Consider the following 19,476-nt stretch of genomic DNA (forward strand, 5'->3'; position numbering starts at 1 on the left):
GTGATTAACGGAACCCCAAGGGTAGGCTCTAAGGCCGTAGGTTCCTAGAGTCATGGATCCTTTCTGAGAAAGTCACTATCGTGACGAAGGCTCTCCAAACAGTAATACTCTCAAAATGATATCGTCTAAGTGAGATCTCCGTATCGTCCTAACAAGGAAGGCTCCTTGTAGGCCTCTAATACACAACCATCGAGTCCAAGTTTCTAAAAAGGTTCTCAGAGTCATAGATCAAGATTGGAAATATTACTGTAACATAGTAATGCATCCAAGGGATCTCATCTGATCGGGGCTCTCGTATTAACCCAAGAAGTTCAAAGTCTCATAGGTTAATACTAAACAACCACCAAAGATGAAACATGTTTAAAAGGACCCTAGAGTCAACAATCCAACTTGAAAACATTATCGTCGCGATGAAATCTTATCGGACAATAATATCTTCAATAGAATCTACTCTAAGAGAGGTCTTCGTATCATCCCAACAAGGAAGGCTCCTTGTGGGCCTCTACTACATAACCACCATCTTAATCCTATAGTTTTTCTAAGACTCAGGTAAATACTCTATCTCACAAAGTGCCAACAATCAGAGAGCCTCAATAGCAAAATAATAACCAATAACCAATTACAATGAGATAAAGAAAAGAAGATAGAAGAAAACAGATAAATAAAGCTAACATTAGTCTCAAATTTAGCTAAGTTAGGCTTGACTCTCTCTTGCATGGAGCAAATATCCCCAGCAGAGTCGCCAACTGTCGCATCTCGAAAAATGCGATCCCTCGCGATGGTCACGGAAAAAATGGTTCGAACAGAGTAGCCACCGAACTTTATTTATTCAAATGAGGAAAAAGGAAAATATCGATAAAACCTTTAAAAATAGAATAATGGATGTCGCAACCATATTCAGGTTCGGGAGTCGATTACACAAGGGGAAGATATTAGCATCCCTCACGTCCGTTATACTCAACAGGAACCTTTTAGTCTAATTTTCAATTTGAATGTTAGATAATGTTATTTTTTTTCCTTTAGAGAAATGAAAGGAAACCTCAAAAGGGGGAAAATGGAGGTTTTTTATTAGTGTGTTTGCAAAGATCTCGCAATCTCGTGCCTACGTATCCTTATAATGCAATAAGGAAATCAGAACATTCGTGGTTCAGGAAACTACAACTTGTTGATGGTTTTTAATGAACAATTGTTTAGATCGCGTTCTAAAGGCTAAACATTGGCTTGTCTACTCTCGGCGAAGGCTTAAGCACTAGTTTATTATGCGCGTTAGAAGGGATTGAATATTGTTCTTTTTGAAAAGATGTTGGTTAATTGTTTTATTGGATGACGATTGCTCGAATGATCGTATAGAGGAACTTGTATCCAAACAATCGAGGAGACGGATCAAAGGCTTGAGACCAACCCCCTTTTCAACCTTAATTGAAAAAAAAAGTTTAATCGTGTTAAGATATTTTGAATGGACAAGGAATACTCGAATAATCGAGTAAGGCAACTCGTATCCAAGTATTCGGGAAAGGGAATAAAAGGCTCTATACCACTTCCTTTTTCATCTAAGGTATTGTAAAAATGATTTGGATTTGATCGGATTAGGAATGTTTAAGAGATGACAATTGTTTGAATATTCAAGTAAGGGAACTCAACCCAAACAATTGAGAAGAGGAATCGAAGGCTTGAGACCATCCTCATTTTCATCTCTAAATGAAATGGTGTTTTAAGTATAATCAAGTATCTTAGTTTAATTTGGATAAAATACTCGATATAGGACGAGGTTTTAATTTGCACTTGAAATAGAAAGGGATTTGGAAATGATTTTGAAATTTGTACTTGATGTTGATCAAACACCTTTGATTTTAGTATTTTTGAAAGGTTAATTTTAATTGTCATTTTATCTTTTTGTATTAACAATTATGCATCAACTAAAAATATAATAAAATAAACTAAAAAAATAAAGCAGTAAAAAGGGTAACAAAAATAATAAAAGGGAGGGGGCACACTATCAACACAAAAGGTAAAAGAAATAAAAAAACTAGAGGAAATAAAAGAAAGAACAAAAATAAATAGATAAAGTAATAATAAGAAAATAGTAAAAAAAGAAAAATATACAAAAGACAAAAACAGACTGAAAATTGAGGGTGAAGCTAGAAATATGCTCAAGGGCCAAAGGATGGGGGACCCACAGGGGTGTAGTGAGAAATCAAAGGATATGGGGAGACTTCATCTTCCTCTCCCATAGCAACAAAAATGGAAGAAAAATGGTTCCAACAAAAACGTAAAAACACCACAACTTTCTCAAATTTTCACGAGATTAAGCAAATAAATAATAAAAAATTATCTACTAGATCTCGCAAACACAATAATATATTCAAAATCAGAAAATAAACAACAAAAAAATTTGAAAATCAACAAAATATATAAGCATATATTTGCTTGATTTGACCTTTTTATCCACCCTCATGACAAACAAGCTATGAATTCATGCTCAGAGTGACATTGGTAAGTTATTGGATACGTTATTTATGTAAAACAAACATCGATTTGCATTTGACCCTTTTTATTCATGGAAGTTCAATATCACTTTAAACTTTTGATTTTGAAATCATATGAGTTCCCATACAAAATGGTGATTATTAAAATACTAAATAAATAAAGCAAAAGTAAAAATACAATAGTATTAAATAAAGAGCTAAACATAAGATTCATTTAAACAAGAACAAATCACTTTTGCTTATGGAGATTCAAGAACACTTTTTAACTTTTGATTTTGAAATCACTTGAATTTGCATACAAAATGGTGATGATTAATGTACTAAATAAATAAAGCAAGAGTAAAAGCGCAATAGAATTAAATAAATAACAAACATAAGATTCATTTAACAATAATAAATCACTTTTGCTTATGGAGGTTCAAGAATACTTTTCAACTCTTGATTTAAAATCAATTGAGTTTTCATAAAAAATGGTGATGATTAAGGTACTAAATAAACAAAACAAAAGTAAAAATGCAATAGAATTAAATAAATAATAAGCATATGAGCCTACCTATTCAATAAAAGAAAGAAATGACTTGAATTAATAAATGAAAAACAATAAAAGATTTATCATATGATCATGGCAAATGAAATTAGACATACAATACATCATCACTTAAATTGAAATGGAATTTTTCAATTTTATCAAAATGATCATAAACCAAATGAATCGATTAAATGGACAATTAAAGTGAATATTAATCCTAAAGGTTAAATCTACCTAAGCATGAATTAGGGAACACACTAATCAAATGGGAAGTCTTCAATCTAAATTCAACAATTGAATCTAATGAACATGATCATGACAATCATCATACAATAGTCAAATCGAATGAAAATTTAGTCTAAATTTTAAACACACTAAAATCGCACGTTAACCATATTATTCAATCATGAATCAACAAAATGAAATAACCAAAATCCTAATGACAAAAAAATCATATCGTGGCAAGGTTAATCAATTATTAAATTAATTCTGGAAAATTAAGAAGAAAAACAAAATCTAATCTAAAAAAAAGATTAAATCTAATTTCTACCCTCATATGGTTATTTGCATGGTTCCGTATCTCGAGCTGCTTTGAGACGTATTGCTGAAGAGTTATTGAGAGTTGATTATGTTGGAACTAACAGGCAAATATGTGGTTGTACTCTTAGAACATCTTATGGGTTACCTTGTGCTTGTGAGTTAGGAAGATACACACTAGGTGGTATACCGATACCCATTGATGTTGTTCATGTTTATTGGAGGAAACTAACTATGGAAGTTGAGTTAGAGGTAGGTGAAGATGATGGATCAGAGGTGAATATGACTTGTGCAATGGATGAATTGTGGAGACGATTTAGGTCATTAAATGTTATTGGGAAAAGGGCATTAAAGAGTAGGGTATGTGAAATAGCATACCCAACAATGACTCCATTGTGTCCACCACCTGAGAAACTAAAAATCAAAGGAGGAGTGAAGAAGAAAGGGAAAAAAACCAGCAGAATATGATGTTTATAGGGACCCTTCGTATCATGAGTATGTTGATAAGGTATCTCAATCTTCACAAAGGCAATCTCAACCATCACAGACTTCGAAGAAGATAAAATTATCAAAGAAGCAACCACAATTCATTCTTCAATTTCCTATTTATATGAGGGTATTTTGGTCAAAAAAATTTAAATATAGGGGTGTGGGTACAATTGTAGGGGTACGGGGTAAAGTTTTCCAAAATCGGAGAGGTATGTTCCATTGGAAAGGACTTCGCTTGGGCCAAAGGCCCAATTCGTCAACACCCAAATCTGGATTCCTCAGTCATCACCAGATTCACCCTAACGTCATGCCAATTCGGAACTGATTCAACCTAACACCGCGGACTCGGAGTCGCCACCGTCACTGAAACGCCATGAGAATTTCGAAACGTATGAACGCGGATTCATATTCTCCAAGACTCCAGGTCAATGTTCAACGAACGCTTCAACACGAACTGGAATCTCGACGAAAGGTCAGGGATTCAATTTCTCAACATAAACATCGAGAATCTCGACGCGACTTTAATTCATTCTCAACACAAACATCGGGAATCTCGACGAAAGGTCAGGGATTCAATTTCTCCCTCCACGAAAAAACAAGAACGAAATGGACCCGCGTGGTATTTCGACACCAAAATGAAACGAGACCAAAATCGAGTTCGACTTGCCCTCACGCGTGCGGCGTAGAGAAGATTGAAGGAAGAAGAAATTTACCGTATGTTTTGTCGTGTTATTGATGTTCAATGGCGTCGTGTTTGCAAGGAAGAGCGAAAATGATTGATGATGCATTCGTGATGGAGATGTAGACGTTGACGAGTTCGTGGTTGCGAATCGATTGGGATGATGGTAAAGCCCCAGTTCGCATGTGTTTCTTTTCCAGAAGTCTGGTTAGGGTTGAGGGAGATTGAAGTTTTGTAGTTCTCTTTTCTGCAGGTTCGGTTGGTTCTGGGAAGGAAGTGATGTGGATTGTAGGGAATTGGAGGACGGTGTTTCGATGAGGGTGAAGAAGAGGGTTCTGGAGGATGATGAAGGGTGAGGTTGAAGAAGAGGGTTGGTTGAAATGAGGGTGAAGTTCTGTTATGATGTAGTTTTTGAGTTGAAGCTGAAGTTTTTGTTTTTGAAGGTTGGAATTAGAGGGAAAATCCCAATTGGTTAGGAAGTGGTTTGGATTTCGGTTGAGGATTGTGGAGTTTTTGTTACAATTCAGTTATCGATTTGTTATTCATTCTGTTATTTTTTAGTTGGAGTTTGTTATGGTTTTGAATGAGTTTTTGTTGCTAGTTGGTTTTCGGATCAAATTGGCTTTGAAGTATAGTGTGAAGGTGAATATCCATTGGCAAAAAATCTGTTGAAAGGTGGTGAGGATGTGAGGTAATGAGTTTTCATTATTCTGTTTTTATGCAGGTTGGTTAATGCTACTGCAGGTTGTTGAATTTTCCATCTTGGCTTAGTGTATTATTTTGATAACTGGTTTGTTACCTGATCTTTGGTTCTGGCACAGTTTCTGTTTTGGTTAAGATTTTTGACGGTTTTAGCAATTAAAATTGGTTTTGAAACTTGGAGGTTAATTGTTGTTTGGTCATTGAACTGAGTTGCTGTCTCTGCAGGTTATGAAGCTCTCCATTGGCTGCCTTGAAATGCATCGGCTGCCATGGTGGATGCTTTAATTGAATTCAATGAAGTGCATTGGCTATTGGGTGATGGAATGCAATAGATTTGGATTGGCCTTGGAATACTTTGATTGGATTTTGCTTGGAATTGCATTGCTCATGCTTGGAATCAATGGGATTTGATTGTAGTTATAGATTTTATGTATGAATGATTGTAAATTGTTTGAATGTACACACATTAGATTTTGAATTGTAATTAGATTTTGAATATATAAACGATGGTTGTTTGAGAATGAGAATCAAATGGTTTAAATGTATGATAGAATTAAATGGTTTATGTATAGAGTTTGGTTTGAAATGTGGATGAGTTATGGGTTAGAAAAATGGATAATTATTGACATGGGCTTAAAAACGAGTTTGACCCACTAAAAAAAATGGAATTGGATATGAATGGGTATTGAGATTCGATTTAAATGGAGAATTGGATATATATACAAAGTGGATTTCTATTTTTAGAACATGGACATGGATATTTGCAAGAACGAATGGGCTTAAAAATAGGAAGATGATAAAAAATGAATTTTGGTTAGATGGTTGACTTTTTTCAACTGCTTGACCAAAAAGTCAATAGTCGACCAAAAGTCAACTTAGGTCGAAATGTTTGTTTTCTTGTGGAATGAATGTAGATATGACTGAAAAGCCCAATGTTCTTAAACCAAATGAAACATGCCAAGTTCTAAGACTTGAAGTTCAATCATGCCAAACCAACCAACTGATACTTAATCAAGCAACAAATTGTAGCATCTTGACTGAATCTTAACCAATGAATCAGAACCATGAATCTTAAACAAACAACTGAATCATTTATAATGAACCAAACGAATCAGATGCAACCTCCCTGAATTAGGGTTTCCACTATGCTCCCTGATGAATACCTGTAAGATGAAAAGTTCCAACACAACCATGTCCATCACATGAACCCTAGTCTGGAGACTTAACCTTCATTCCATGCCTTGTGTGACAAAACCCTTGAATCCATGATTATGCTTTTTCAAATGCAAGTGGAATGTATTATGATACAATGGACATGTAGATGAGATGAATGCTTATTAGGATATGCAAATGCTTAGGGCTAGTGACCTAGATGAACTTGTGAAGGGTAGGGTGAACTTTGGGGTATGACATGTACTAAGGATAAAAAACCTATAGATCATGTTCTAAGAAGTTCCTAGAGTCTTAATCTCATCTATCAGATATTATAGGTTAGGATGACTGACTCATCAACCCATAATATTCTCAAGAGAAACTCGTTTGAGTGTAGTATCGCATAACAACTGTTATCAGGTCTACACCTGAACAGTCTCTGCACTACGTCCTAAATAGGTCAAGTTAGGTTAAATGTTCTACGGTCCTCAGCTTCTCGGAACCCAAATCAGAGAAAGTAATGTCTATCCACAAATAACTTGTGTGACATCAGTAACTCCAAAAGGGTCTCCACTGAGTAGATGGGTCTCAAGCCAACTTGTTAAGGACTACTCCACACAAGTTGAACATGACTATACCATCCTCCTATCTTAATTGCACTCAAGTTCGGGTTAGAACTTATCTCACCACTCAGAGATCACCAAACACAACAAACAAATTATATCATACAAACAGATATACAAGCATCAAATATATAAATATATACACATAAAAAAGTAGGCTAAACCCACTGAGAACTACTCCCTAGCAGAGTCACCACTTAATTTTTGTAGCGGTAAATTCATGATCATCAGGCTATAGATAAGCTTAACATCAATAAAACCAGAGTCGCCATCGCGTTTTTATTATTTTCAAAGGAAAACGGAAAATTACGAACAAAACCCAAAGATAACAAGTTTTCAAATCAAAACTAATAAAATGCCAGAGATTACAGGTAAGGAGGTTGGTTGCACAAAGGGAAGGTGTTAGCACCCAAAGTGTCCTAGGTACTCCTAAGGAGCCCTTTTTTATGTGTGATATGTGTTTGGTATAAAAGATGTTTGGTAAAAATAGAGTGTGGAGATGAGAAAAAGAATTCATTGATTATATTTTTGTGTTTGACAAGACCTTCGGACTTGTGCCTACGTACCAACATAAAAATGAGGGATCAAAATCTCATAGTTCGTGGTAAAAATTTCAAAGTTGGTGAATTGCTTTTAACAAAAGTTTAAATGAAAAAGGCACAAAGGGCCAAAAGTTTGAATGAAGTTGTTAGTTCTTTTTGTCTTTTTGAAATTTTAAGTCAATATGATTAAAATTATTTACAAATTTGATTTAAGAAAGAGTTTGAAAATTCATTGGCAAAAGGCCAAAGTTTCTAATCATTAAAACAAAGTCTAAGTTTAAAATCAAAAGCAGAGAAATTTTTGAAAAGGGGGAGAGATTTTGAAATTTAAGAAGTGGGAGGAGATGAAGAGACTATTCTAAACACAAATTTAAAAGTTAAGGGTTGAAAAGATCTGACCAATGAGATGCAATCCAATAGACAAGAATGTCATATAGAAACCCATTTTCCCTTGGACTTTAATCAAGTAATAATCAATAAGCAATGAACACTATCCAGACATCATAAAAATCAAGGCATCAAATAAAGATAGCCACATCCAAGCAAGCAATTCCCATAGCTAGCAGTCTTCTTTGTCTTCCCATGCATCAAATGAAATATTCCTTGATCAACTCAAAGCAAAACATCAGACATAGGATCAAAATAACAATTAAGCACAAAGATCGAGTAGCAAATGGATTCAAACAAATCCCAAGGCTTGCATCAGATGAAGACTCAGTTCACAATAGCTCAGTCTCAGAATGTTGGCATTGGCCAAGTCCTTCTTGCACAGGGAATGTTGCCTAATCCTAAGTCCAAAAGTTCAGATCAAGTTCAACAATCCACCAAATGTTTTTTTAGGGTTTTTGTCATTATTAGGTATTTTAAGGTCCTAAGACCATAAATAAAACCAAAAACACACAAATAATATATACAATCACAAGATATGACTCAAATGAGCAAAGTGAAAATGACATAAACATAAACAAGTTAAATGAAATGTAAATGGCAATGAATGATAAATGACTGAAATTTAAATTGCATTAAGTAAATGACTTGAAAGTAAAGAAATATTAACAAGAATTATTCAAATCTTAGTCAAAGTTTAGTCAAGTGTTAATAGTGTTTTTTAATTGATTAAGTCATTCTTTGGAGAACACTCAACCATTCATTCATAAGTATGAATCCTTAAACCAAGACATCTTCCATGAGAAGGGCTCCAACTTGGATAATTCAACAAGTATGCCCCTAGCTCCCATGAAAGGAAAAAAGGTCAAGTCTCCACACAATGCCATGAAGAATGGGAGACTTACAATCTCACTTACTAGAATGCTATGCCCTGAGGGTCAAATTTAGCTCTATGTTAAGCAATCGTAATTGGACTTATGTAGAAGTCACAACTATCTGAGGTCGGGTAATAAAAATTTAGGTGTTAATACATGTTAGAGATTTGGTATGAAGAACCAAACTCCTAAAATATACCACACACTAAAATAAAAGATCAAGAAGGAGGGGTCTATCTCAATCATACTTGTATTGATTCATCTGACACAAGGTCATTGATGAATCAATTAGCCTTTAGACATTAGAGATTTCATTGGTCAAATGAGAGAATGGGGAAGAATAGGGATGGAGATGAAGAGGGAGGGGAAGATAGAAACACATTTTGGTCATGGGAGGAATTTCATCAAATCAAAACCATCCATACATTTTGGGAGATGAAATGTACATTTCATCAATCCCCTAAATCCAATGGTTTTGATCTAACAAAAGTCAAATCAACCTTGACCAAGGCCCAAACAGAAAGTCAAACATCACAAGACCATAAAAATGGCTTAACAATATTTTTAAACATTTAATCAATTAAAAATCACATTAAAAATGAATTAAAATACATTTTAATTTGGTCAAAACCTAAAATCCCTTCAAAACACCAAATAAATGGCCAAGAGATTTATCCAGGGTCAAACAAGGTCAAAGGACCTTAGACAAAAAAATTCACTATTTTAAAAAAGTCAGAAGTATTTTTAAACAATTAAAAGTATGCGTAAAAACATTTAATTCATGAAAAATATCAAAATTAATCCAAAAAATAATTTTTATTCAGAATATAAAAGAGAAAAATATTTAAAGATTTTTGGTGAAAGTCCTATATTTTTTGGATAAAAAATGAAATTTCTATGAATTAAATAAAATAGAAGGATTAAACATAAAATCAAAATTTAAAATAAAATAAGAAAAAACAAGGGCCATCAGATCTCCCTCATTAATTGAGGTGGCAAATCTGATGGTCACGCGTGTGGTGTCTACCATACAACCAAGTCAACGCGCTGCAATGTGGATAATTCAAACCAAAGGTCAGGATTAGATCATTGGACCATAATCAGATGGATGTGAAGCTGCCAACACACCACCGGAGCCCTAACTTCGGTCATCTTCTCCGGTGGACCTCACTGGACTGGTCCACCTTCAACTTAATGAAAAATAAAAAACAAGGACACTATTTCAAAGGAAAAATGCTCAGGAGGTCGAATCTGGCCTCAGTTTTCTCCAATTCCAAGTATATCGAAAGATACAGGGAATTGAATTTTGAGGATCATGAACTGAGTTGCTTCGATTTGACCTCAAAGCAACTTAATCTTGTTGCCTACATTGGTAGGACTTCAGCCAACAACAAATCAAAGAGAATGGTGAAGAATTGAGAGAATCAAAGAGAGAAAGTTTCTAAAAAATCACCTTCGAGGGAGCTTGAATCTTGCTTGATCTTGCTTCCAATTGGCCTTGACTTGACTTCAGAAGCTTGCAGGAAGTGAATTGGATCAAAGAATGGCTTGGATTCTTGGAGTTTCAACTTCAAAACAGAAGTGAAATTGAAACTCAATTTTCAATTGAAAACCTTCAAGTTTATCCTCTAATGGTGAAGGGTAGGGTTGCAGGATCAAAGCTTGGGCAAGGTGTCATCAATTCTGAGCAGAAGGGGTTGTATTTATAGGCTATGCAATTGATTTCCACACACTTCCATCAAAATACCAAAAATAGTAATTCTCACTTGCATGGATGCATGGGCGTGTGATAGGCCCATGAAGTGATGTCAAAAGGTCCAAAGTTGATCATGAGCAATGCTGAAAATGTGTCATGAAGTCATGCAATTGGAATTGGGAAATGATTATGAGATTCATCCAAATGGAACCTTGAAGAAAAGCCATGTGCAAGTCATTCAATCCTTGGCTAAATGAAGTGATTTTGGACTTTTTGAAAAGGTGGGATTAAAGGGAACAACTTTCATATTGAACACTTTTCCATTTGTAGCTTGGATCATGATGGTTTTTTAGGTGGAAGTTTGGAAAATCAAACATATTTAAAAAATTTCAAGTACCAAGTTAAATGTTCCCTTCTTCCACCTTAAATAACTTTTGCTATGAGTTTCAAATGGAAAACATTCCTTCACCAAAGTTGTTTCTCTTTCAAACCAATTCAATTTGGTTACAAATTTGACCTCATTTGGATTTGGCATGAAGGAGTTATTCATTTTAGAAATTGAGGAAAATTGCTTGTTCAATGGTAATGGCCCAAAATGACCTATAATGTTTCCTCTTGTTACATGCCCTTGCAGGTTGAGTTTGAAGTTTCTCAAAGAATCAAAGTTTGAGAGGACATATTGAAATTGATCATGGAACTTGGATGGCCTTCATCGCATAAAAATTGAGCAAGTTATGGTCCTTGGAAGTTGACCTCCTAACTAGGGCACAAACAAAATGACCTATAATCTTTCACCATAATAAATGACTTTCCAAGCAAAACTAGCTCTTTACCTTAACGTGAAAGTTGTTTGGAATGTCATAAAGAGTAACTTTGCTCTTACAATCATTTTCATATGACAAATATTGTAGGAGGTAGGGTCTAGGGAACCCCAGTTTTGACCAGTTGACTTCCTCTGGTCAACCACCATGAACCAACTTGCAAACTTGAAGTTCTCTTGATCTCTTGGACTCATGGAGGATCATATATGTATAAGATGATTTATAATGAAGTATCCCTTGAAATATTTGATCAAATGTTGAAGAAACTTGTTGAGGAAGTCACACAAGATACCCAGATGAATTAGGGCTTCCAAGGAAAACAAGCTTCAAATTCTTGATGAATTCTTGATCAAAATGATAAATGAAGATCATGGGGATACATATATGATGTCTAAAATCAATGTGAACCATCTATTGATTGATCTTCTTGCATTGAGGGTCTCAAACCCTAGATGTGAGCTTGATAAGGTATTGGTGGATGTACACACTACCTATAAAAGAAACAAAACTATACATAAACATATTTTTGGTATTTTGGTTAGTAAAGAAAGAAAAACAAAGAATGATGCATTCAAATGTGTTTGGTGATCTCTCCCCATGCAAACCCAATGAATGAGGGGTGAGGAGGATGTCAAGGTGTGATCCCAAAGTCAATGCATATGATGAGATAGAATGAGGGATCTTAGGGTCAAAATTGGGGTCTTACACTATCATCTTATCAGTTAAGGTTTCACCATAATCCTTCATGACATGGACGAGATTCTCCACCTTCGACACATAACTTGCGATTTTTTCATCTTCTCTCATGTAGAGCAATTCATAGTTCCGTCGCAAAGTCTTCAATTTGACGACTTTGACTTTCTCACCTCCTTCATAGTACTTGACAAGAATATATCATGTCTCCTTCGCCAATTCAGCATGAGAGATCTTGTCAAAATTCACCAAATCTACCGCTGATTGAATGCAATACGCGACCTTGCAGTCTTTCTTCTTCGCCTCCTTGTTCGCGACTCTCTGAGCATCGGTTGCTTTCGCAACAAGCTCAAGGATGCCATTAGTAACCACTTCTAGAGTTTCATGAAAGCCGAACAAGGACTTCATCTGATTGTTCCATCGATTCCAATTTTTGCCGTCAAGAATTGAAAGAGAATTCAGAATGCCATAAGTACCATTCATCTTTGCAGCAATTGATTAATCCACGATCCCTGAAACACGATCATCGACGTGTGATTCTTGAAAACACGACCAAGAATCTAACCGAAGATCTAGATAGTAATTTGCTAGTGCGTGAGACATTTTTAGTGAGGATAGAAAGAAAAAGAATATGAAATAAAGATTGATATTATCGAGTGAATACAAATTAAATTACATAAATATATTTATATATAACTAACTAACTTATCTACTAAATAACAAACCATAAATCCTAATTAATTTTGGGTTTGAGTCACACAACTTTGATATTTTATATATATATATATATATATATATATATAATAGCCCGGGATTGGTAGTAACAAAGATTGTGGGAGAGATAGAAAGAGAACAGATGTGGGCTATGTAACCAAATTTAGATCCATAATAAAGAAAAACAGTGTACTGTTAAGCCTTTAATTCATGTAATGCAACCATGCAAAAATGTCAGAAATTTCAACCATTTCTTTAGTACTAGTCAATAGTGACAATGATAACGAAATGAATGAAGCATGGAAAATAATTACTACTCCATAATGATGATGATGAAGATGATGATAATAGTGATGAGTAAAAAAGAATTAAATCATAGGTTAATCAATGGATCAATCATGTTATTATAAATCATAATGTTAGTACTAATAATACATAAAGTGAACCTATCATTCAATATACCTATGGATCTACATATCTATCTGCATACACAAATGATGCCCTCTTTTTACATGCTTGCTTTTTCTACCTTTTTTCTGTTTACTTTACAACAGAAAGGAAAGAAAGAACTACTAGTATGTGTATTCTAAACAAAAGTTTATAATGGTCAAAAATTTGAGTTATCATCTTAAAAGCAAAAAAAAAATACAATAGAAAAAGAAACAATTTTTCTGATGTTAAGAAAGAGAATAGAGAAAAAAGACAAAAACACCAACGTCAGTCTTAAACCGTAGGGTTCCTTTTGCCTTTCTGGTTTCCACTATTGTTCTTTTGGACATACTCAAACACATCAAGAATCCTCTTCTCATCTCTCTCTCTCTCATCTCTCTCTGTCTCTCTCTCTCTTGTGTTTTTCATTTTTGTTTTATTTGCTGGAACAATTATTTCAAAGACTATTCATGAGTTTCATATCAGTTTTGCTTTCTTTAATTTATTCTATTCATTCTGTCACTACCAAATAGTTCTGTCTCTGTTAAAGTTCACTTTTTTTTCCTTTTCTGTTTTGGGTTTAGACTTGTTTGCAGATCCCAGAAAAAGCAAATACAGATCCATGGAACATGAACATGTTATTAGTACAATGTTATTAGGACTCAAGAAACTTCAAACATAAGAGAAAAAACATGATCGAAGGTTTTGTTTGTTGAAGAAAACATGTCTAATTTGACTTCTGCATCCGGTGAAGCTAGTACTACGAATTATCCTCAACAATACTTTTCTCAACCACAAACTCAAACTCATGATGAGACTCCACCTAAGAAAAGGAGAAACCTTCCTGGCAATCCAGGTTTATCATCTTAATTTCTAGCATCTTTTGTTTTCAGCATAATAGTTTCTAAATTTCAGCATCGGTAGCGAATCGCGATGTTATTTCGGCGGTAATTATGTTTGTTAGATTTTTTATTTGATTTGATTATATTCATTTTAGACCCGGAAGCTGAAGTTATAGCTTTATCGCCGAAGACACTTATGGCAACGAATAGATTCATATGTGAGATCTGCAACAAAGGATTTCAAAGAGATCAGAATCTTCAACTTCATAAAAGAGGACACAATTTACCATGGAAGTTGAAGCAGAGAACAGGCAATGAGATAATAAGGAAGAAAGTATATGTATGTCCAGAACCAACTTGTGTGCACCATGACCCATCAAGAGCCTTAGGAGACCTAACTGGTATCAAGAAGCACTTCTGCAGAAAGCACGGTGAGAAAAAGTGGAAATGTGATAAGTGCTCTAAGAAGTATGCTGTTCAATCTGATTGGAAAGCTCACTCCAAAACCTGTGGTACAAGAGAATATAGATGTGACTGTGGAACCCTCTTCACAAGGTAGCATAAATATTATATAATAACTATAACCTAAACTCAACCATTAGAAAAATAATTACCATATTTTTTTATGAACCATCAAGCATAGACATAGACATGAACATGAGACGCGACACTAACACTGAAACATTGATAAGTTTTGGTTTTATATCAGATATCAATATATTGAACTATGAAGCATGTATAGAGACGAACACCAGACAGGAATACCTAACACGACATTGACACTGATACGTCATTAAATTTTGGTTTTATATTAATATCAATATACAAAACTATGAAACACCGACACAAACACCACACTATACTGACGCGTCGATAAGTTTTGTTTCTATATGATTTTTCAGGAGAGACAGTTTCATAACTCACAGAGCCTTCTGTGATGCATTAGCAGAAGAGAGTTCAAGAACTGTAATTCATCAACCAAACTCTCACAACATGATCAATCTCCAAACTCAAGAAATACAAGGTTTCACATTAAAGAAAGAGCAACAAAATTTCAGTTTTCTAAAGCCAGAAATTCAAATACCATCTTGGGTTGAATTAGAACAAGATCTAAACCTTCACGAAAACCCTAACCCTAGAAATGGTCCTACACCACTTCCATCCTACCAACCATCATCTGCAGTTTCACCTCACATGTCAGCTACAGCATTGTTACAGAAAGCAGCTCAGATGGGTTCAACCAGCTCATCACAACAACAACAACAATCCATGATCATGATAAGTGGGACCCACCAACATGGTCACGTGTCTCTTGATGACTCTCCCACCACCAACAATAACATGTTAAACTCAAATGGTAATTTTGGTTTGAATTTGTCCTCATGTGAGAACCAAATGATGAACAACTCTTTCTCTTCTTCTGGCTTTCATGGAACAACAACCGCCATTGATGACGGTGGCGGCGGCACCGTTGCCGGAGGAAATGATGCATTTACAAGAGATTTCTTGGGTCTAAGACCTTTATCTGATAGTGATATTCTCAGTATTGCTGGTATGGGAAACTGCATGGACTCTTCAAATTCCCATAATCAACAAAACCAAACTCAAAAACCATGGCAAGGTAATTAGTTTGGTTGGTGTAAATATCTTCATTTATTTTTTTCTTAAATTAAACAAATATTTTAAATTTGTCCTTTTTTGTTTGTCTTATATTGTCAATCTTCCCAAAGGGAAGGACCATTTGGAATCCCAACATTTTCCATTTCTTAATATATGTGTAGTTTTTTTTAATGCAGCAGTAAAAAAACTATTGTGCAAATTTACGTTAATCTAGTTCATAGATTAAATATAAAACACTCAATACAGTATTGATTATACTATTATATTAATCATACTCCCTCTTATCTTTATTATGGAACAATGTTTTAATATGGATAACTAGAGAAATATAGTACTTTTTTAATTATAATAAAACGGATAATCATATATAATTAATTTTTTTTATATTAATGTATAGTTTGAAGTTATGTAATTTTGCTTATAATTGATATGGAGTAAATACTTATTTATTGTTGTTGGTTGTTGATTGTAATTCAGAGTCTCTTTAGCAAGTAAATTGGTGCATTTGGCTAGAGTCTCTCGAGGGAGTGTTTAGTATTAAAAGTAGATTTTAAGAAGTCATATGATTTGATTAGTTGGGCGTTCATGGACTATATTTTGAGAAGATTTGGGTTTGATGTGAGGTGGTAGGCTTAGATCAAAGCTTTTGTCTTCTCGGATAGCCTTTCTGCTTTGATTAATGGGTGTCCTACGGATGAGATAAGTATTCAAAAGGGGTCTTAAGCAAGGGGTCCCTGGCGTCTTTTCTTTTTCTTTTAGTGCTGGAGGGTCTCAATGTCTCTTTGAAGAAGACAATTTTGGTTGACGTGTTCTCGGGTTTTAAGGTTGACTCAGAGGTTTAGAGGTGTCTCACCTCTAGTACGTTGATGATATTGTTATTGTTGATGTTCCCTCGGTGGATAATCTTTTTACTATTAAGGAGATTTTTAGGAGTTTTGAGCTCTTATATGACCTTAAAATTTATTTATGTGACTTGTATTAATGGGGTAATGTGGGGAGAGAGTTTTCGGAGTTCGTTGAGGATTTCTTGCACTATAAATTAAGTAGCCTTCCTTTTAAGTATTTAGGACTTCTGATGGATGTTAACCCTAAGAAGAAATGGACCTAGGACCCCCCTGGTTAAGGCTCTGTCCTAGAGACTTGCTTCTTCGAGAAATAGGTTTGTAAGTCTATGAGAGAGGGTTGTCCTGCTGAATTCTGTTATGAGTTGAGTTTCTATTTTTTCCTTTCCTTCATGAAAATATCGGTTAAAATCTTGAAGAAGTTAGTTTGGATGCAAAGGAGGTTCCTTTGGGGAGGCCCAAAAGGGGAGACTAAGGTAGATTGGGTGAAGTGGAATGATGTGTGCAGGCCTGAGAAGAAAGGTGGTTTAGGAGTTAATGAGCTAAGGCTAGTGAATTTCACTCTGTTAAGTAAGTAGAGGTGGAGGGTTCTCGGGAATAGTCAGCCTATGTGGAAGAATGTTGTTTCTTTCAAATATGGAGCTCAATCATTTGGTTTCCCGATGGGTGATAGTGTGTTCGACTTAAGGAAGACTTCCTACTGGTGGAGAGGTGTCTCCATTCTAGGTTCAACATCTGATCAAAAAGTAGATTGTTTTGTGTGTTCTTGTTAAAGGTGGTTGGGGATGGGTTGAAAACCATGTCTTAACATGATGTTTGGGTAGTGAAGAGTCATTTGTGTGTCTCCTTTGAGAGGATGTTCCTCATTTTTGAGCAAATGTCTCCACTGGTGAGTTTGATGGGGGACTGGGAGTGAGATGTTTGGGTTGTAACTTTAGAATGAGGCGTTCGCTCCTTGTCCGAGAGAAAGAGCATCTGGTGGAGCTACTTAGTTTTATAGCATGAGTGGTTAACCAGGGTCATCAATATGATTGGGTGTGGATCCCATATCCCTCAAGAGGCTTTTCAGTGAGGTTGTCCATGTCAGGCTTTTTTATTTGGTGATTGGTATGGAATGCAGGTTAGATTGGGAAATGTGAGGGTTGGCTAGGGTTTAAAAGAGTTTTAGGCCTTCTAAAGTGGTGGTTTTTTCTTAGCAAATGTAACAAAATAGATTTCCGACCAAGTATAGTCTTTTTAAATGCCAAATTGGGTATGTTGAAAATGGCGAGGGGTGTGGGTTTTGTCTAGATCATGTGGAGTTTGTGGATCACTTGTTTGTCCACTGTGAGGTTGCTTCCTCACTCTAGTATAAGGTGTTTAGGTGGGTAGATATGCCTAAACTTCTGTAGTGATTGATCTTAGAGGTTTTTAAGATTTTCATGGTCTTTGTTAGGGTAAGAAGTCTCGTTTAGATTTAGTTTCAATCTGGAATTCAGTAGTCTGGATTATTTGGAAATTGTTTACTAAAGTTATATTTTTTTAGGGAAAGAATGATGATATTCACTAGATGACTTTGATTATTAATTTGACTTGAAAACGTGTTCATGATCACGCTTTGAGTTCAGTCTTTTCTTTGCTTGATTAAGAATACCTGCTTTGATGCCTTCGATTTTAGAAGTATATTGTGTGGTCAGCTGACTTTTTTTTCTTTTCGGATGGTTGTGTTACCTCCCTTCAACTCGCTATTTTTGGGGTGATGTGTTTGGTGTCTTGGCGTAGGCTTTTCGATGGAGGGGATGGATTGGTTATTTCTTTTTTGTGGTTTTTATTTGGTTGATCTTCCTTTTTCTTAACTTTTATTTAGCTGACTTTTGTTTCTCTACTGCATCATTGTTGCTATTGGCCATATATTTTACTTTTACTCTTATCTTTAATATATTTTGATATACTTTTCTATTAAAAGAAACTAACTTTTAGTTTTTCAACTCATTTCAATAAAAAAATTATGTTTAGTAACAATTTTTTAACACTCACTTTTTTTTTCCTTTCAAATTTTAGCTTTTGAGTTTGTAACTTTTAGTTAGTCATTTTTTCTTCTATGTTTATCCTTATTATTTTAATTAAAACTAATATTTATTCTTTATAGTTTATTATAATTTAAAATAAAATATTTTTTAAATGCAAGCATAATAAAAGTTAAGTTTTGCATAAAAATTCGTGAATATCTTATTGCGATTCTTCTTCCATCGTCTTAGTCGTCACTTTGACTCCACCTTCCTTCATTCTCTTCCTTCCTCTATTTCACCATTGCTCTCTATTACTTTGTCATATAACATCTGTCACCAAAATTTACATATATGAGTTGAATATATTTTGGTTTTATGTACGTGTACGTGTATATTTTACATATATATATATATATATATATATATATATATATATATATATATATATATATATATATATATATATATATATATATATATATATATATATATATATATATATATTGGTTTTATATATGTGTACGCCAAAATTTACATATATATTTAAAATATTTTACATGTACGTGTTTATTTCTACATTAATTTTATTCAATAAAAATTAATTAATAACACTATAAAATATGATGGATTTGCTAAGTTATTAATTAAAAATATCCTTTTATGTTATTTTACAGTTATCAGCAAGTGGCTCGCTAATTAAACACTTCAATTAATTTAACACTTATCAGTCATCATCTATAAGTAGGGGTGAGAATATATCAGACTTTATAAGGTTTATGTCTGGTCTATAATAATTTTTTAAGGTTTGAGTCTCGCCAATGACCTACTAT

At 34.4% G+C, this 19,476-nt stretch overlaps 1 protein-coding gene and 1 long non-coding RNA gene across 2 annotated transcripts; both read left to right on the forward strand.

Moving 5' to 3' along the window:
• Window positions 1-4,102: 4,102 nt before the first annotated feature.
• On the forward strand, window positions 4,103-5,943 carry LOC127087361 (uncharacterized). Its single transcript, XR_007789935.1, has 2 exons — window positions 4,103-5,411; window positions 5,648-5,943. It is a non-coding gene; the product is annotated as an uncharacterized LOC127087361 (long non-coding RNA).
• A 7,719-nt stretch (window positions 5,944-13,662) lies between these two features.
• LOC127087362 (protein indeterminate-domain 11) lies at window positions 13,663-15,987 on the forward strand. Its single transcript, XM_051028245.1, has 3 exons — window positions 13,663-14,210; window positions 14,352-14,751; window positions 15,099-15,987. The coding sequence occupies exons 1-3, from the start codon at window positions 14,078-14,080 to the stop codon at window positions 15,823-15,825; spliced, it is 1,260 nt and encodes a 419-aa protein (XP_050884202.1). The 5' UTR covers window positions 13,663-14,077; the 3' UTR covers window positions 15,826-15,987.
• Window positions 15,988-19,476: the final 3,489 nt, after the last annotated feature.

This window comes from Lathyrus oleraceus, chromosome 5 (assembly GCF_024323335.1).
Source record: "Lathyrus oleraceus cultivar Zhongwan6 chromosome 5, CAAS_Psat_ZW6_1.0, whole genome shotgun sequence".
Lineage (NCBI taxonomy): Eukaryota > Viridiplantae > Streptophyta > Magnoliopsida > Fabales > Fabaceae > Lathyrus > Lathyrus oleraceus.

What these genes read in the sequence shown, in the direction of transcription:
- LOC127087362 (XM_051028245.1), top strand. Translation starts at nt 14,078, where the DNA reads ATGTCTAATTTGACTTCTGCATCCGGTGAAGCTAGTACTACGAATTAT. An exon ending in AAACCTTCCTGGCAATCCAG is followed by an intron (nt 14,211 to 14,351) that starts GTTTATCATCTT and finishes TATTCATTTTAG; the next exon opens with ACCCGGAAGCTGAAGTTATA. An exon ending in TGTGGAACCCTCTTCACAAG is followed by an intron (nt 14,752 to 15,098) that starts GTAGCATAAATA and finishes ATGATTTTTCAG; the next exon opens with GAGAGACAGTTTCATAACTC.